Below are 17,606 nucleotides of genomic sequence, written 5' to 3'. Positions count from 1 at the left end.
GGAGGTACGCTTATCCGGATGTGGCCAAAATAATCTTATTTACTCGATATGACTAACATTGACTAACATGAATGTAATATTTTTTAGTTAACCCTTGAAAAAGGCCATAATAAACGGCCGAAACGTCGGGAACTGCAAAACTAACTGTTTGGATTACCCTAGACTGAGAAAGCCATATAAAAGAAATCTCCATAGGTACCAGTCGAAAAATCTAATAAAACTGCACGCAAACGAGCAACTTGTAAGCAATGTTGTTTACAAAGCTGGACTTTTGCATACAATATTCATAAATGTCTTTACACGATTTATAATGTAAACTAATATGATATGTGCATCATATTGAACAGAAATTTACACTACTTTTTCGAAGTATCTGGAACTTGTACGGGTGTGGCCAACTGGGTCCTGGGTACTCAATGTGGCCACCGTTTATCTTGTTTTCGATTTTTTTTTATTATTATTATTATTATAATAGCCACTTTAACGCTCTTGGATCATTCGTGACTTGTCCGGGGGTGATATTTTGATTCGTGACTTTGGTTTGAGAGGTATGGATGGTAACCTCTACGCCAGGGTCGCCCCCTAAAAAAATATTGTTATTCTGATGACTGTTTGTGTTGACTACTAACCGTTTGAGTTTTATTATAAAGGACCGATATTATAAACCTGACTGATCTGCTATATATTTGTGATCACCTTTTACCATTCTTATGTCAAGATATTCTCATTTATTGTCACTAAAATATCAAAATCGATCATCATCTCACTAGAACTGTAGTTCAGCTGAGATAATTATGCTAATATTTGCTTTGTGTATTCAGGTGTGATATGGTATGCTTATAAAAATAAAATAAAAATGCACAATAATATTTACAAATCCCCCCATACTGGGGCTTCACAACTGTATAACCCTTTATATTGCGGATTAGTATTATTGTTTTGGGGGGACCGATCCGTTTGCGTTCTAAAATAACCCTTCCTTTCATGAACATTCTCTTTCGTGTTTTCCTTACCACAGCCTTTGGTCTACCTACCCGTTATAAACATGAATTTGCTCAACCTGCAGTGCCAGTCAGTGCCATCGATTTGCCTCATTGCTCTTAGTTGTCTCGCAGTACGGCCTTCTATAACTACCTACGATGCGTGCAATAGTCCATGAAAACCAAATTTTATCACTTATTCAACCGATCGGCTTTCCATGTGGTGAAATAAAATAAAAGCAATTCTTCCAGTGAAGACCTTGTACACAAATTAACTTACTACTCCATTTGGTGGATAAAAAGTAGGTAGTAGCAAAGCAATAACTGCTGATGCCGCCACTAAAATTCCTTAAAAAAAAGTTCTGCTAATTCCGCCTCCTCAGTTGCACCTGCGAGCGAACGGAAAGGGCAACATAACGTGCCTTTTCTCTTCAGAGGTGAATGAAGAGTTGGACCCCAAGCAGAACGGAAGAGGTTCAATGATTTTAGTGAAAACTTACGCTGATGTCATTGAGTGAATTCTTATATCTTAGCCGTATATAAATAACATAAAAAAGTCGCTCTTGATTAGTTTCTATCGATAATTTCACTTATTTGCATAATTGTAATTCTTTGCTTATGTTTTACAGACGCTTGTTCAAGTCGGACGACCCCAAAACCTAGACCACCTAGTCCGACAGCTCGACCAAATATCACATTCCACACGTATAAATGTCCACCGGCTTACGCGGCGTGGTACTGCCTCAATGAAGCCACCTGCTTTACCGTTAAGATTGGTGATTCGCTGCTGTACAATTGCGAGTAAGTTCCAATCACACAAGACCAGTCAATAAACAAATTAAATAAATTTTCTACTATTTTCAGGTGTGCAGATGGGTATATGGGTCCTAGGTGTGAATACAAAGATCTAGATGGATCATACTTACGTAAGAATACATATGTTGTCATATACAGTTGCACACTTCAATTGACATTGTGTCATTTCTTTTAATTATAGCAACTCGGCCTCGAGTGATGTTGGAGACTGCTAGTATAGCAAGTGGTGCCATTGTCGCTGTGGTCCTAGCAACGATTGTTTGTTGTTACATATGCGTGCATAAGCATCAGCAGAAGAAAAGACTGGAAAGCGCCAACGGAGGTGTTGACACGGTGGATGGCGTGCTTCGAACAGTGAGAAGTGACTTACCTAAACGGCCATTTGGTTCCCATCACCTGCGGACGATACCTCTGAGTGAATCGTTAAATCGATAGATTAATGAAGACTCTTTCCTCAGTTGAGAAATGTTGGCCATCAGGAGATACAAGATTGAAAAGACAAATTGCCTTCATAGAAAGCAGGACACTCTAGGAACCTCCAATTAATTGTCAGGTTAACTCCAAAATGGCACCAACCTGACACGGACGGTGTTCCATTACAACACAAAACTGCCATGATCCTAACAACATTTTACAAACTACTTGAACGTCACAAAACGCAATTTCGAGATGGATGCCTGCTGTGGGTGGAGTGATGCGGCAAAGTGTAGTTTTTTTTATAGACACAACAGTTACTTTTTATACATGTGCGATGTACTGCTGATATTAACAACAGGTGCCTATAGGAATAGATCATTTGTGATTCGAAGAACGGAATAATCAAAAAAGTACTGTCAGTTGATAGTTTACACAGTTTACAAATGTCTGGAAGTTTTAAATGGAATAACGCGTTGTAGCAGTAAAAAAGAGTGCCGCTCAACAAAATGATTTCTCAATCATCGAATTGAACATAAATCTAACAAACGACAAAATCAGTCTACCGTCCTCATCTACTTAATTTTTGGCCAAAATCAGAAAACCATTTCGTGATAATTTAAATTGTAATTATTGAAATAGTAGATTGAAATTTGTATCTTTTAAACACGCCACATTTATTTTTTTATTTTTATGAGTAGTTGAGACGGATGGATTGTGTTTTAGCTAGGCTTGGTAATCTATTTCTCGAATGGGAAGAAGGAAGAAATCAATGATCTTGCCAATTAAGAGGATGCAAAAAATTTTAAACATTTCTGTAACGTGCCATCTTCTCATTTCGAAGTGTTTCACTCGTTCCACTTGTTTCTGCTTCCTCCTGACTCGGTGCTCAGGAGCTCAAACATGCAACCATATAAAATGTATTAACAGCTAAGACAACTTAGTATGCATTTATAAAAGCAAATACACTAGCAAAGATCATTCTCAAATATATGCAAAGAAAATATCTCTGAAAAGGTAAGCAATTTTATTTTTATAAAAAGCCAGACTATCACAGAGTCATAGCAATGGAATAGTTTATAAACAAATGCCAAAACAGGTTATATTGCATTAACCCTGTGCTACTTTGCCTATTGGGACAACCTTCCTACGTTAATTTCAGTTAGTTATTATTGAGTTAATTATTTAAATATTTATTCTAGTTACTTTATCTCATTTGCTTGTTATAAGTATTTCAGTTGCATGATCATCTGGAGCAAAATCGAGAATGTATTTTCATTATAGGAAAACAAAGTGAAACAAAAATGTGATAGTCTGACCGTAGCAAACGAAAATGATACTGCATCGGTTGATTTCCGTAACCTATTTCAAATTCAGATGAAAATGATGAAACTACAGACTACAAACGATGAAAAACACTACCTGTACATTTTATACTGCAATAATCAACAAATAACTGAACGTAAAGTAGTGGAGGACGAGAGAAGTAGAGCAAGGGAAGCAAACACAGATAAATCACCAGAAGTAATTAATTTATATACATCTTCATAAACTATCGAAAGTGCGGTCAAAAGCAAAAACAAGTATTCACAAAACCATTGTAAATACGTTTTCGGAAACAGGATACAAAGAAAGACAGAAACATCGTCTTTGTATTTATCGTTTCTTCTTAAATTAGGCTGATATTTTAATGTTAGGTAGATAGATACTTTTATTTAATTGCTTATTTCCGATAAGTTCTGGTTCCAATGAGTCGAAAGGGGCTTCGAATGATTGTGAAGCGTGAGAGCGAGCGTGATGTATTGAGCGTACAACATTTGATGCGAATTCCACGTTGCCCGGTGTCTCGTACTGACAGTATTCTCGAGGATAGTCCTGATCTGTGTAGCTAATTTATATGTACATTTACTTCTGTTACGATTGTTTTATCCAAGTCCGTTTGTATTAAGCTACATTCCTTCTATAAATCAATAGGGTTCTCCCGTTTGTCAGACACCGGTGATACTGAAGGCAATGCAATATTTCGTACCAAACCAATTGGATTTGTAATATATTGATTTGTATAGAAGAAAATACAATTTTGTATATTTTGAGCTTTAAATAAAATTAATCAACATGTTTTGTTGGTCATTAATTATTAATTACGCATACGAAAGTGGAAGTTTTCTTCCGATATCCGATGATTCCGTTCCTACTTACACTATCTTTAAAATCTTGTTAAAAATTAAAAACCTGAAAGTATCAGGAAATTATGAGACATGCGGCCCCTCTATTCTGCTCGCCATTTGATGTGAGCAAAGTCACGTCGTGTGACGGACTCTCGTCACACAACGTGATTTTGGTCACCGATATTTCGATTACATTTTTAGGAAGGTCCTATCTGCTTTTGTTGTTTAAAAAATCTATCAACTTTTATTGTGTACATGTCTGATGTGATACATTGTCTAACAACCGATGCGTAGGTATAATCTCCAATTTACTGTTTTTACCCATTCCAGGTGACGTGACACGCAGATTCTTGGCCTGTTATTACTCTTTTCGTTTAAATCGTATAATAAACTACATAATATGGCAACCCTAATAAAATTTGTATGGTTATTTTGCTTAATTACGTGTTCAGGGTATCATCCAAACCATTTGTGGAATTGTTCTATCATTTACGTAACGTAATTTTAAGGGGAGCGTTACTTATGGTTTCATTGGGGGGATCCAACATTTGTTGCGTTACATAATTTGTATACCGTTTCAGAGTGCGAAAATGTTATTCAAGTGATAACTTTAGATCGCGACAAGTTGTCTTTCTTCAGTCAAGTTTTTCAAAAGGTCCATACACGTTTAGTAATGAACAGTTTAGTTAGGAATTGACTCGCTAGGTGGTGCCATAGTTTAAATAGATTTCTTCTAATGATAACTTCAGATTGTGCTCAAATAGAAATAGCAACGTTGTTTATCTGGATAAGACCATACTTGCAGTGCACAGTTTAATTATGAATAGAGTCATTGGGTGTCGCTAGGTTGTAAAACATTGATAATGATTTATCTGATGCTCTTAATCTGATTTAAAGTTCCTGTTTTGGGCAAAGCGGTTAAGCTGGACAACAGGTTGCTTCACGAAGTAAAGCTGAAGATGATACACGTGTTTTAATGAGATTTTTGTTGTCTTTTCGCGATTCCGATCAAGCTATGTCCTCAACGATGTGTATTGCAATAATGAACTACCCTACGGCTTAAACTCTCAAAAAAAAAGTTTAATAAAAAAAAAAGTAAAGGGTTGTGTCCTAGACACGACCGCAGTATGACGTAGAACCACACAAAATTGATGTTTTTCATGCATTTTTGACTATTATACTTTATCTTAAAATTTTCAAGTATTTCAATGTTTCGGTTATGGTTGACTCAAAACAATTTACACATTTTTCTTGACAAATATCCATGTGAAATTCCACATGATTTTCATTTGATCACACATAAACAGAATCCACTCAGAAGTACACATGAAATTTACACGCAAATGAATAGTATGTGTGGTCACGCATGGTTTTTATATGTATATATATTAAGTATGTGGCCGAAACATAGATATTGATTTGTTGATCACGTTGCAACAACTCATGTGTGGGACACATAAAAACAATATTTGAGCTTTTGTTAGTGTTCAATGTTGGTTCAAGTATTTTTCCTGGAATGTAATAAATTATGAAAGTTCAAATGTATGGTCCTAAACAAGCCGTTACATATTTTGGTGTAGACACTGGTAACTAGTGTCTATGAGCGTTAATGAGCAGTGGCATGAGAGCAGCGCTGATTTATATCTTTTCAGGTTCAAGCAGAATGATGTGCAAATAAGTGGTATTCGTTTATGATGACTGTGTTTGGGAAAAAGGCTTATTTCATGAAATCAGTGATAAAATTATCATTTGTACATTTTCAAAAGTTTAATTACAGAAAAATTGGAAAAATATTTATTTCAACAGGTTTGTAACGTAATATCCTATCGATTGGCGTATTTGGATTTTAATTTCATCTATAAATGACAAAGTTACAAGCGTTCAAAACCTAACACTCCTTCACCACACATATTTTTTGACTTGCACCCCAGTATAGTCGACAAAGACGTAGTTCTACGTCAAAAATACATCAAAGCAGAGATGCGATATATCATTATCCTTCTACCACTCCAACCAAGGTGTGTTGCAGAGAGAGTTTGTCGTAGTAGTTGTAGCAAGCGTTTTGTCTGTATCAGTGCTGTTTATTTTCATATCATTCGATTGATTATGTGAAAACGAATTTTCTCATGCCCATCATTTGTAGAGCCCTTTTCTCACTCGAACCTTATCGTCACTGTTAATTGAGTCACTCAATATCATTTGAGATACGACAGGGGAGTATAAAAGACATCCTGTATTGACATGTTGACCCGATGTCGGATCAATGTAAGCCACATTTAAAATCGATGTCGATCCAATATCGAGTCAAATTTGGGTTTATGTCTGGTCAACATCGGGTTGGGGTTTGGTAGAAGTCAGGTTGGTGTCGGGTCGGTTTAGCCTGAATGTCGACCAGAGCTCCGTTTGTGTGTAGGTTACACTCAATTGAATGATATCAAGCGTTTCTCAAATGAGAATGATCCATGCTTTCGTCAAATGACTAAGTAAATTGATATCACCCATTGGAAGGGGGTCTCTTTGGTAGCTGCTTTTCTCATTTTCATCAAAAATGTTCAATTGATTTTGATAATTTACAGCACTGGTCTGTATCGTTGGTTGCTTTATGTGTTTGGATTCACTTCTGATGACAGAAAAATTCGACCTAGTCTTGAGGTTGAGTTATCAATAAATGAACTTTATTTGTACTTTGACGCAATCTGGTCAGTCAATTCCCAGCTAAACTGTACACTATTGAACGGGTCTCTCCCATTTGAACAGCTATGCAGAAGACAAGAAACATCTATCACTAGCGCGACTGCTAAAATAATTAAATGCACAGTTGCCCCTCAGGAAAAATTATGACTTTAGAGTAAATTGGTAGCAAATGTTCTTCTTTAATATCGGTCTCCTGAATCCGAATCAGCTGCTCAAATTCCTGTGCGAATTGTATGTTTTGTAGAATTAAAAAGATTTCATAAAATGCACAGTTGCGTCCAAATGTATGCATTTTTTTTTAAATCACTGCAAATTTCATGGAAAACCATTGGTTTCTCAATATTGGAAACACTTTACCGTAATTTATTAAATAACTAAGATGGAGGCGAACCAGCCTCAGGCTGAAAGCCTCCTAACATATGTAACATAAGTCCTGGGCATACTTTCAGGTGTTTATTTGACGGCATGAACAAACACACATATGTCAACCAATGCACTTGTCACGCTTATCTATACTACTACTGAACTGTCAAACTCAAATTGCGCAGTAGTTTCCATTTAAAATGTCGTACATGCTGGATTTATGTGCACAAGTCGACAACCTTTTTGGACGGCTCAGTACAAGTGAAATTCTAAGCATGTTCAAAGACAAGCCAGTATCAAAATCAACTATTTATCGTGTTTTGAAGGATTGTCGTGATGGCAAAGAACCGGAAAATAAAAAGAAATGCGGTCGCCCAACAAAATTGAGTGCCAGAACAACCAAAAAATGTTGTCAAGTGCTGAAAACAAATTTGGTCAATCAACACGCAAATTAGCACGAAAATTTCATGTTTCAAACATGACAATCCATCGGATTGAAAAAAAAAATACAACGTAATCTATCGGAAACGTCATCGTGCTCTAAAATATATATCTTCCAATCGGGTGTACTCAAGGCTACGGTGTACGACAACGGCTGGGAAGCTCAAATTGAGCAACAATTGGTTGATCGAATCAAGCAAAATTTAAAAGAAATCGTCAAAGACACCGTCCAAACCCTGATTCAACGATTTCGCTGCACACTGCGAAAAATCGAAGATAATGGTCCATTAAGTGTTTTCCCAGGACTTATGTTACATATGTTAAATAAAGATAAATCAATCAATCAAATAACTAAGATTCATTGACACTTAGTTTAATGAAAAATACGACTTTCAAGATAATTACAAAAATCGTTAGAACTCTATGACCGTTTGTTTGAATGCTGATATTGAAAGCTTTTGAACTTCAGTTAAATAAAATTGAAATTTATGTAGTGAAATCTACTTTTTTATAATGAGAAACTCAACAAAAAACTATTTTCGAATTGCTGCGGGGCAAAATGCGCAATTATTTTATACCAATGAAGCATACATTTAGGCGTTATCTATGTTTGTCCATTATGGAATTTTAAAGGTTCACGCGTGATGGTTATGCTTTTCCAAAACAATTCGCGGGGGGTTCATTAAGCCCCACATATGATAACAAATAATAACGTTGAAAATAACTACTATTTTTTTTCTAATAAATATCCCAGTCGAGCTATTTAGCTGAAAGATAAAAGATGTAAATTATAAATTTTGATAGTGTTTAGAGATACCAGCTATTTTAAGGAATTACTTTCTTGCGTAGTTTTCTGCACTGTTTTCGAACGAATGGGATACACCATACAAAACAACATATATATTTGGGTTAATGTCCCTAATGTTGGCCTAAGTGTTCCTAATGTATCCGTTTGCATTGTCCAGATGACGTATTGTCCTAAGAAACATTGAAGAACAGGAGATTTTTTATCGATTGGACCAATCTTTGGATCCATAGGCCAACATATCTTTATATGGCGTATCCCATTAATCTTAAAACATAAATCCTGATACTATTGAAAGGAATTTGTGTTTAACCCTCATTATTAACCTTCTTACAAAGAAGGTTACCCATACTGCTTGGAAAACCAACTTTCGATCCGAAGCCCGCTGGACCAAGTGTCATATACCAATCGACTTAGCTCCACGCGGTCGGAAAATGTCTCTCTGTGTTTGTGTGTATGGAAACTCAAAACCAAGACCAATGGTGCTCATATTGATTGTCCAGGATTGGTTACATCTGGACATGTTTCGGGTACGTGGACAGTTTCTGACATGGGCCAAAACGCATCATGCGACATCTCAAATCACATGAGAATTCGAAACAAGTTCCATATTTGAGTAATTGGGAACCTGGGACCACATTGGGCTCATCCGAACATGTTCCGGGCGCATCATGAGTAGTTTTCAGTTTTTGACATGGGCTAAAAGTCATCAAACGAGATATAATGTAATGTAATAAGCTTTTAATCAAAAAGCTGTCTAGTCTTATTTGAATCTCTGCTTATTATTCTGCACACAGACATACGTAGCATTTAGAAATTATCTGACTTCCCTACCCAGAACGTGGAACGTGAACAGCATTTTTACCGGAATTGAAATTATAAATAAGGTATTCAGTAATAATAAATTCAGGTTTCAGAGAACTTGCGTCATGTACGCAACATCCACAGATTATTACATCTGATCGGCTGGAAAGGGTGGTTATTGTATTCTAAGTTATTGGTTTCTGTTTTAGATCTGGTATAAAATTTCTTTTCGGAACGTGGTCTGATGCTAGTAAGCATTTTCATCATAACCAACTTCAAAAAGGTATCTGCCAAATAGCGAAAGCGCCGGACAGCTGCCGTATAGAGAGGGTGTGAAAATGTGCATCGTCATTGCTCTGGGCTAAGTGGAAAAGGAAACACCAGTAGCGCATCAACCAACGGAATAATCCGTTTCGAGGAATCAAATTTAAAACAAACCTTTAAAAGAGGTGCCGAAAAGAAAGTGGCGGGAACAGTTCCTGAAGCTAGACATGTTAAGAGTGGGAAGATGTACCACGCCGTAATTTGATTAATTACTAGTTTATGAGAAAATGCTAGCTAACGTGTTGATGTCTGAGGGCGTCTATGATCCAATCAATCAAAACATGATGCGGAATTCTGAGCCGAAGGAAGGAAGTTGTTATTATAAAATTGAGTGTAAGCTAAATCTGGGAAAATAAACCGTAGAATCATAATGATCAGCGGTTTCTCTACTATGGTGTAATACAATTCCATATACAAACATGATTTTACTACCGTCGTAATCGACTTACTAGATTAAAGGAGTACAGGGCTACTACAATCATGTCTGCCATAAGCATAAATAAGAACCCACACACATTAAATGCGCCTGGTGGGTAGATGATGACGATGATGTGTTAATTTATTGTGTATGTATCAGCTTTCACTATTTGAAGATAGGTAGCAATACTATCGTTAGTGTTCTACTTTACCAATACATCACAGTGATGTATGCTCACTATATGCTCATCATAATTGGCAAATCAAAGTTGGTACTCGTGGAGAATAGAAGAACTATGAGAGTGATGATGGTTTCAAAATTTTACACCGTGAGGTATACGAGTGCAATCTTAAAATGCTTTTATTTTGCAAATGGAGCATTTTATTTAAATCTGGTTGGTGCTATGTTAGTAGAAAACTTAAGGACTACTCAATAGACAAATAATATAGAAAAATTAATTTCTTTTCAGATTTTTAGGTGCACACATAGATTTGAGCTTTTCTACCACTGTAGCAGCAACCAGATTTAAATAAAATGTTCCATTTGCAAAATAAAAGCATTTTAAGATTGCACTCGTATACTTCCCCGTGGAAAATTTTGAAACCATCATCATTTTTATAGTTCTTCTATTCTCCACGAGCGCCAACTTTGATTTGCCAATTCTCCGCGCTGATTCAACCAACTCAAATTTGAAAGAAGAAGTAGCGGTAAGTGTCCGTAAAAAATGCATAGTATAAGACAATATAAACTTTTGTTTTTTTTTATAAAAGAAGAGGTAAATTGAGGTATCCTATTGAAAACCAACTAAAAACTTGTATTTAACAGCAAAAGGCAATACCATTTGAATAAGTTGTCATAAGCTATTCTTCAGCTAAAACTGGTTGTTAAAAAGCTCTATACGATTATATAACACAGAATGTATTGCAAAGCTATTGTGGGAACAATGTGATAACTTGACCAATAACATACATTTATAATAGGGTCAATTGACAACATTAGAATGTATTGCATTTTATTGTCACTTTATTGAGATTTCATGGATGTTTTTTACCGTGATTTCGAGGGAAATATGTATTCCTGCAATGGGTTGAATAGTCCACGAAAGGTTATGTAATACATACATCAATTTAAAGGGATCACATCTTAAAGAAAACAATTTTATTTCTTAATTATTACATGTACTCACTGTTAATTTATTGACTATAAGATTAGATGAACACTCACTACTGAACTGACTAAGACTGAACTGATGGTTTACCCACAAACCCTATTTAACACCTAAACTTGCTTATCCTGCAATTCCTGTTCGTCATGGTAGGCCTTCATCAAATCTGCTGCCGCTCTTGGTGAAAACGTGAGGTTGTATGGTTGCTGCGTATACTTTGATCCATCGAGCTCAGCATAAATGAAGAGCTGCTTTAGGAGAAAATAAATGATTATTTTTATCGAAAAACTGCTGTAATATATGCACAGTTCGAAAAAGTAGTGTAAATTTTTGTTCAATATGATGCACATAAATGGAACGTCACATATCATATACGTTTACATTATATGTCATGTAAAGTTCTGACACATTTCATGCAATGTAGCAAATACTGTATACAGAAGCCCATATTTGTAAACAACATTGTTTGCAAGTTGCTCGGTTGCGTGAAATGAAATACAAGTCTACATCACAATTAAAATTCAGAATTTTTATCTGTGTGTTTCAACTTACCCCACTGTATGGGAAAAGATGAAATGAAACACGCCATAATTGTATCCTAAGAAAAATGCAACTTTCTCTTTTGCTAGATTTTTGTCATAGAAGTAGACGCTTTTACAAAACTTTTTATGTAAAAACATCTAATTTATGTTATTTTAATATTTTTCCTGCGGCTGAAAATCTCCTAAATAAAGGAAATAAATTAATGTTTTATTAGCAGGAAACTCCCTTAGCTCAGTTGGCTATACAGCAAGACCATGCTGGAGGCAGCTGTGTTCGATTTCCGGTTTGATATATGAGTTCTAACATAATTACCGAACATGTCCGTCTACTCAGAAGGTAAGTCAAATAATTATTGATTGATATGAATGGTTTTGCAATGCCGTCAAGTACCCAGTCACCACGTGTGCTCCATTCACTGTGTGTTTTTTTTAAATAAATTATATTAGTTTAAAGGGGAGATGAGGGTAAAATGCCCATGCTAAGGAAGGTCTCTGTTTAAAATCTGTTTACAAAACACAGAGGGGCAAAATTGCATACTGATTTCATGCGCCGTAAGCATACATTTAGGCTCTATCTTTGCTCTCTCTATTGAATATCAAAGGTTCACGCCTGATGGCTATACTAACCACACTACAATTCAAGGATAGCATTATACGCCACTTGGAGCAATAAATTGTAACGTTGGAAATAGCTATTATTTTTCGAATAAAAATGCGATAGACCTACTAAAACAAAATATGGAGAATGTATCTAACACCTTGCATCAATCAAATCTTTAATTTTGACAATATTCAGAGAAACTAACAGTTTCAAGAAATTACTATTTTTGCATGTTTTTGTGCCAGAATTGTTTTTGACGTAGGACTACGTCTGTGATTTCTATATGGGGGTACACTTTGTGAAAACCAAAAATGGAACATGTAACAATATTATGAAAGATTTTGAACGTTAATAACTCAGCTACACCTGGACCAATTTCAATAATTTTATCACCAATCGATCAGATATATTTCTACGCAACTGTTAAATGTTACTTTACCATTTTTCAAAATATCACTATTGAAAATTACACGAATGTGCAACTGTTGCAATTATAATTAAAATCACACAGATTTTAAAGTTGAATTCCATCTGGGCTTACTAAACGGTGTTTATTCAATCACCGCGTGGTGAGTGGTGGTGCTCTACAGAACACAACGAAAGGTTCCCCGCAAGTGTGTAGTAATGTCCGGTCGTCGGCATCAGCTGCAGCAGCAGCAGTGATTTCGGCTCTTGACGTTGAACATTGTTTTCCAGTACACAACGAAAGGCTGCCTGTAAGCAGTGAGCTGCAGTCCACATGAGCATCCATAGAAAGAGGACGAAGCTGCACCGCTATTGATCGGAATCAGTAGCTCTTCGTGAGTCGCTGTGGTCCATCTATGTCAAGCACGTCATACTAAATAGTTTAAATATAGAGAACCCTGCTCAAATTCCTTTTCCTACACAAAACACAAGCTCCTGCTGCAGTTAACAAATAAGATTTATTATATAAGACCACGTAGTCCTACGTCACCATTGCTTCCAACCCCAGAGGGCTGTCCCTTGTAGTTTTTAATTTTATCAATTTCAAATTACTTTTTTCTAAAGGTTTTTTGCTTTCATTCATATAGTACGTTTAAAGTTTAACGTAGGGCAGCAACTTTTTGCCTCATATTAATTAGCAGCAGAGATAGAAGAGGGCGCATTTAGCCCACTATGGTCATGTTAGGGCAGGATCGTGGTTGCCGGCGGGATATTACGGGATCACACACGGACACTAGTCACCATCAAATGGATACGGAAACATCGACGGAGTAGGCACTTTATTTCACCAGCAACTGCTATACTTCTATTTGTACTTCACACGCCACTTTATTTAGTTTAAAAAACAATCTTTATTTCTTGGTGGTTGGAATACTAACTAACTGTTATTACCATCGTCTCTTTATCCTACGTTATGTTGGAAACTGTCATGGATACCAAAATGAATGAAGTGAAATTAAATGGAAGATAACCTTTTTTTGCTGTTTTATTTAAGCATTCCGCTAACAACCCAATTTCATAAGAGATGGGACCATCATCATCATCCTCATCATTGCACTCGCCAAACTTTTCTTTCTGATTATAAAGTAGCATAAACATAAACTTAGTTCGCCAACATTCAAAGTACACAACTGAACTGATCATTCATGGTTTCTGATATCGTTCATGAAGGCGTATATCATTGATTCACGCTTTTTTTTTGTGCAATCGTCCTTACATAGTTGAAATCTAGGTAAGCTTGTAGATCAGAAGTGTCTTGCAGTGACAATTTCAATTATATAATGCTAGTTGTGCATTCTTGATCACCGTATCGTAACATCGTAACATTTTCAGTTCAGGATTGCACGAAATCAATTTATTGTAGCTGAGTCGTGGATCATAACTGCACGATTTGGGCTTGGTGGTTTTGGAGTTTTTTTATTTACCTAATCGTAACAGCTAAGGAGCAATCTGGGTCATCACCGTAGAAGATAACATCAATTTGTTTACCAGCTAAGTCATGCTACCGTCAACCAACGATTTCTTAAGGAAACCCTTGTGCATATCGCATCAACGCAAAGTCTCGCAAACTGCCAATCTAATAATTATTTTGTATTGCAAACAACTATTGAAGAGACCATCGAGTTAGGGAGCATATCGAGTAGCGGAGTTAAATTTTTATGAGTAAAGGGGTCGAGGTAGCCTGGCTACCTAGAAATGGCTCTAGTATTGGTCTATGATTTTAAAGATTGATCCTGTCGGTAAAAATCTCCTGCTCTTCAATTTTTCTTATAACAATGCGTCATCTGGACAATACGAATGGATATGTTTGATTTCTAATTAATCGATGTTGTCAAAAAATACTTTCCTTCGAAATTAAATTATGGACCCAATATTAGGGGACACTTAGGCCGACATTTGGAACATTAACCCTATTAGCCCAAAACGGAAAGCTAAAAAAAAATCATTTTTCTTGCTGCTAATTCTTAGAAACTTTGTTAAAATGTTGTTTTTAATTTTAATTCTAACAAATTGTGTATCAATTTTGTTTCAAATGTCATGCTGATTCATTCATCCTCCTGAGCACTTGAAACAAGTTGATTTCGTGATATTATTTTGTTATAACGTCCTAAGATCAAAAGCGTCTTGCTATGGTATTCTATCTTTATCGGATCATTAAATCACGTTAATTGTTTTATTTATCGATGTAGCATGAACATTTAGCTTGATAAAAGTTAAGTGCTTCCGTATATATATATATATATATACAGCTTTCTATCATTGCCACTTAACATTTTATCAGTATCTTCGAGTGTTTGGTTATACTCGATTCACTGTTTGTGAAAAAAGTATTATTTCACTACCGCTTAAACTAATGGCGGGTGCTGCTGTTTATAAAACGCTCTGCAGAAGCGTGGAATATCCAGTTTCTACAAATATTTTGACGGGTTCTGTTCTCACATCGTCGCGGTGAAGCAGGGAAAAGATTTCCACCAGAACAGCTATAAAAATGGATGAAAAATTTTGTCTAGTTCTGCTGGTTTGCGTTGTGTTAAGAGTATCAAGCGGTGAGATTTGCTATTTTCTACGGATTGTTAGCAATGAGTGAATGATGGTTTTTCTCTGGTGGATTTGTTTTATAGTGGAATGCATCGTGGGAGGTCACAGGTCGATTCCCGATGCGGCGCCGTTTATGGTTTCTGTACAAAATCCCACGCATATCTGTGGCGGTGCCCTAGTGGGCAGTAACTGGGTTTTAACGACAGCATCATGCGTTGATGGTAGAACGAATCTGAAGGTCCTCGTTGGCTCAGATCGGCTACTGACCAACATGGAACGCGTTGAAGTATCTAATTCAATAATTCACGCACAGTACAACCGAACATCTGGAATCAACAACATTGCCTTATTGAAACTTCCAAGGTCAGTGACGGAAACTCGTATTAAAAGTATTCCGCTGAATGATGCTACCGTAACAACCGGACATACGACCGAATTCTACGGTTGGGGATCGCTTAACTACGGTTCATCTGCTAAATCGAATGAGTTGCAAACACTATACCAGAAAACATTGAGTGCAGTCGATTGCAAGGCCAAGTATCAAGGTGTATTAGGATTACAGAATGGCTTCTTTTGTGCGCATATTCAACCGGGCCAAGCGGCTTGTTCGGTATTGTCTGTCTATAATTTTTAATTTTTATTTCAATAATACATCTCTTTCATGCAGAAGGATCAAGGTGGACCACTGGTAGCACATAACAGTAAAAAACTATTGGGAATCTACGATCATGGAGTACAGTGCAGTGGCAAATACCCGGACGTGTTTGTCAGTATAGCGACGTACAAAACCTGGATAGATACAACGATGGCTTCACCATAGTAGCTGTATGTTTCTTTATGGTTCGAAATAATAACTTGTGCTGATTGAAATCATGAAATTTTCAAAAAATAAATCCTATTGATCATAAACTCATTACAAATCTCACTAGCATAACAAAACTAGCTTTCATATGGGCTAAAGTGATTCTCTTCTTCGATTTTCTCTTTGAATTACTATACTATATATAATTAAGGGAACCAATTTCTGATTTTTTTTTTCTACTACAGTGCTTTGAAAGGTTGTATTGGCTAACAGACCCGATCAGAAGGGCATAACAAAAATATAACACAATTATATCAATGATTGATATTTATATCAACGTGTGTTGTATTTTGATATATTAGTGAAAAGTGGCATGTGCGAAGTTTTGCATCATATCAGAATTATAACAAAGTGGGTTATAATTACTATCAATACATGAAATGTTTATTAATGATTCCAAAATATAAGTTTACCTACTATTTTTTGTTTCTAAGTGACGATCATTAGAGGCATCTGCGTATAAATAATAAGAAATAATAAGATTTTCGAATGATTGTCAAAGATTGTTTAATTCATATACAACTTATATCGCAACATAATGTCTATGGCATGAATGTTGATCGTAACTCGAAGGCTCCTAATCCTATTGATGGAAGTATAATAATAAATAAAATAAAATAAAATAAATCATCATCCTCATAATCATGAAACAACGATAACTAGCAAACAGCGGAGAACAGATTATATTTTAACTTAACCCGAGCAAGAACCGATAACTAACCGATAACATATGAATATCTTAATGATAATGGTATTATACCTTATGTTGAAATGCTTTCCGGGTAGAGGGGAATAACAAAACAAGAGAAAAAATTTACTATCAATATATTATTACGTTAGTGTTAAATTGTATGCTATAACGCCAGGGAGGCAGCTCCCACACCTGGACCCTACTTATCGACCCATCAACTCATGAACCGGGACCAACGGGTTTACTTCCCTTCCCCCGTGATCAGAGATGTTATGCCTCAGAACATCCTGGTGGCGCCGACTGGGATTGAACCTAGGCCTGCTGGGGTGAGAGGTAATCACGCTTACCACTACACCACCGGCGCCGCTTAGTTCTTCACTGATAACAAATTGAGTTATTTATGAAAGTTTTGAAAATCAACTTTTGGTCATTTTTCTTCCCTCCTTCAATAAGAAGATATAGCTGAGTGGTCAGCACACGAGACAGTCACGCAATAATCTGGATTCAAGTCTCGT

The 17,606-nt window shown here is 36.2% G+C and overlaps 2 protein-coding genes across 2 annotated transcripts in view; both read left to right on the top strand.

Moving 5' to 3' along the window:
• The window catches only part of LOC135717238 (uncharacterized), a 142,357-nt gene extending 138,006 nt beyond the window's left edge, over positions 1-4,351 (top strand). The window contains exons 3-5 of the mRNA XM_065239223.1: positions 1,610-1,781; positions 1,845-1,906; positions 1,978-4,351. Coding sequence (XP_065095295.1) covers positions 1,610-1,781; positions 1,845-1,906; positions 1,978-2,231 — 488 coding nt within the window. The 3' untranslated portion in view covers positions 2,232-4,351. The remainder of the gene's footprint in view (positions 1-1,609; positions 1,782-1,844; positions 1,907-1,977) is intronic.
• Positions 4,352-15,383: 11,032 nt separating this feature from the next.
• LOC135717239 (chymotrypsin-2-like) lies at positions 15,384-16,477 on the top strand. Its single transcript, XM_065239224.1, has 3 exons — positions 15,384-15,546; positions 15,622-16,148; positions 16,206-16,477. The coding sequence occupies exons 1-3, from the start codon at positions 15,489-15,491 to the stop codon at positions 16,356-16,358; spliced, it is 738 nt and encodes a 245-aa protein (XP_065095296.1). The 5' UTR covers positions 15,384-15,488; the 3' UTR covers positions 16,359-16,477.
• Positions 16,478-17,606: the final 1,129 nt, after the last annotated feature.

This window comes from Ochlerotatus camptorhynchus, unplaced genomic scaffold, assembly GCF_037179485.1.
Source record: "Ochlerotatus camptorhynchus isolate MF236.1 unplaced genomic scaffold, CSIRO-AGI_Acam_v1.1 ptg000053l, whole genome shotgun sequence".
NCBI classification, from domain to species: Eukaryota; Metazoa; Arthropoda; class Insecta; order Diptera; family Culicidae; genus Ochlerotatus; species Ochlerotatus camptorhynchus.
Note: the sequence above shows the minus strand (reverse complement) of the source record. Positions and strands in the feature narration are given on the sequence as shown.

What these genes read in the sequence shown, in the direction of transcription:
- LOC135717239 (XM_065239224.1), top strand. Translation starts at nt 15,489, where the DNA reads ATGGATGAAAAATTTTGTCTAGTTCTGCTGGTTTGCGTTGTGTTAAGA. An exon ending in TGTGTTAAGAGTATCAAGCG is followed by an intron (nt 15,547 to 15,621) that starts GTGAGATTTGCT and finishes TTTGTTTTATAG; the next exon opens with TGGAATGCATCGTGGGAGGT. An exon ending in CGGGCCAAGCGGCTTGTTCG is followed by an intron (nt 16,149 to 16,205) that starts GTATTGTCTGTC and finishes TCTTTCATGCAG; the next exon opens with AAGGATCAAGGTGGACCACT.